We start from the raw sequence: 1,419 nt of genomic DNA on the forward strand, positions 1-1,419 counted from the left end.
ATATAATTTTAACGTAGTTTTTATTTCTTTAATTTTCTCTGTGCACAAGACGAACGTTTAAAGAAGAAATTTTGTTTAACATATAAAAGCGTGTAAGATAAAACCGCAATCCCGAAGATTCGGTTTGTCCCTTCGTGTTTCTTTTTTTTCACGCAAACGTCGAAGACATTCGCTGCTGGATTTTTGTGATTATGTAAATGGTGTAAAAAAAGACACGCTTGTTATTCAAACTGTATTTATTGCGACATACGTTGATGGGACAGCGGTGAATGAGTGCGAAATGACAACTGTGTTTCTCATTAGCGTGCGCGGGCGTAATACGCGTAGGTTAAACGGCAGATTCGTGACAAGCAGCAGATGCACGCTACGTCACGCAGAATCCCGGTCCGTTTGGTGGTTGTGCAGGTATACCGCGTCTGTTCATACGACAGGCGTGCTCCTCCAGACGCTGGGCAGCTGCATTGTTGTCCTGCTTGTTGAAGCTCCACAGACGTTCGGCCGCTGCGCTCGCGCGCGGCCAAATTCTAGGATGCACGTTGTTCCTAAAAGCAACAATAAGTTCGTGATGAGAAAGCTCGATATGAAGCACGCGGAGAATTTTCAAATATTTGTTCCTAATGTAAGAAACGAGTCTGGTTTATAAGAACTAAAAATTCTGCTACCTCAATCAAAATATATTTAGTTTTGTATCATTGTCATATTAATTTAATCATTTTTTTCTTCATATATGAAATATGCAATTCACTAACACACATATGCGTGACAGCGAGAATACGGAGAGATTGGCTGAATTACCGTTTTGTTCAAAGAAACAGTTTTTGGTTTCTACATTGAGAAAAAATATTTGAAACTTTATTTGTGGAATTTATTCTTGTAAAATTTATGCTTTAACCAAACAAAATTTCTAGATCTTATACACCAAACTTATTTTTTACACTGAAGAGGAATATTTGAAAATTTATTTACGGTATATGAAATTTATTTCTGTAAAATCTCTCTCTCTCTCTCTCTTTCTCCTTCACAAATTATTTCACAGAAATAAACTTTATATTCCGCGAATAAATTTTCGAATATTTTTTCTTAATGTAAGAAACGAGTCTGGTTTATAAGAGCTAAAAATTCTGCTACCTCAATCAAAATATGTTTAGTTTTGTATCATTGTCATGTTAATTTAATCATTTTTTTCTTCATATATGAAATATGCAATTCACTAACACACATATGCGTGACAGCGAGAATACGGAGAGATTGGCTGAATTACCGTTTTGTTCAAAGAAACAGTTTTTGGTTTCTACATTGAGAAAAAATATTTGAAACTTTATTTGTGGAATTTATTCTTGTAAAATTTATGCTTTAACCAAACAAAATTTCTAGATCTTATACACCAAACTTATTTTTTACACTGAAGAGGAATATTTG

General features: G+C 34.5%; 1 protein-coding gene across 1 annotated transcript in view; it reads right to left on the bottom strand.

Moving 5' to 3' along the window:
- Positions 1-218: 218 nt before the first annotated feature.
- LOC116846360 (beta-hexosaminidase subunit beta-like) overlaps positions 219-1,419 on the bottom strand; it is a 10,229-nt gene continuing 9,028 nt past the window's right edge. Inside the window, exon 7 of the mRNA XM_032820074.1 lies at positions 219-542. Within this exon, the coding sequence (XP_032675965.1) occupies positions 365-542 (178 nt within the window). The 3' untranslated portion in view covers positions 219-364. The remainder of the gene's footprint in view (positions 543-1,419) is intronic.

The sequence above is a fragment of the Odontomachus brunneus genome, unplaced genomic scaffold (assembly GCF_010583005.1).
Source record: "Odontomachus brunneus isolate Ranch 3 - 2012 unplaced genomic scaffold, Obru_v1 Obru_scaffold_063, whole genome shotgun sequence".
NCBI classification, from domain to species: domain Eukaryota; kingdom Metazoa; phylum Arthropoda; class Insecta; order Hymenoptera; family Formicidae; genus Odontomachus; species Odontomachus brunneus.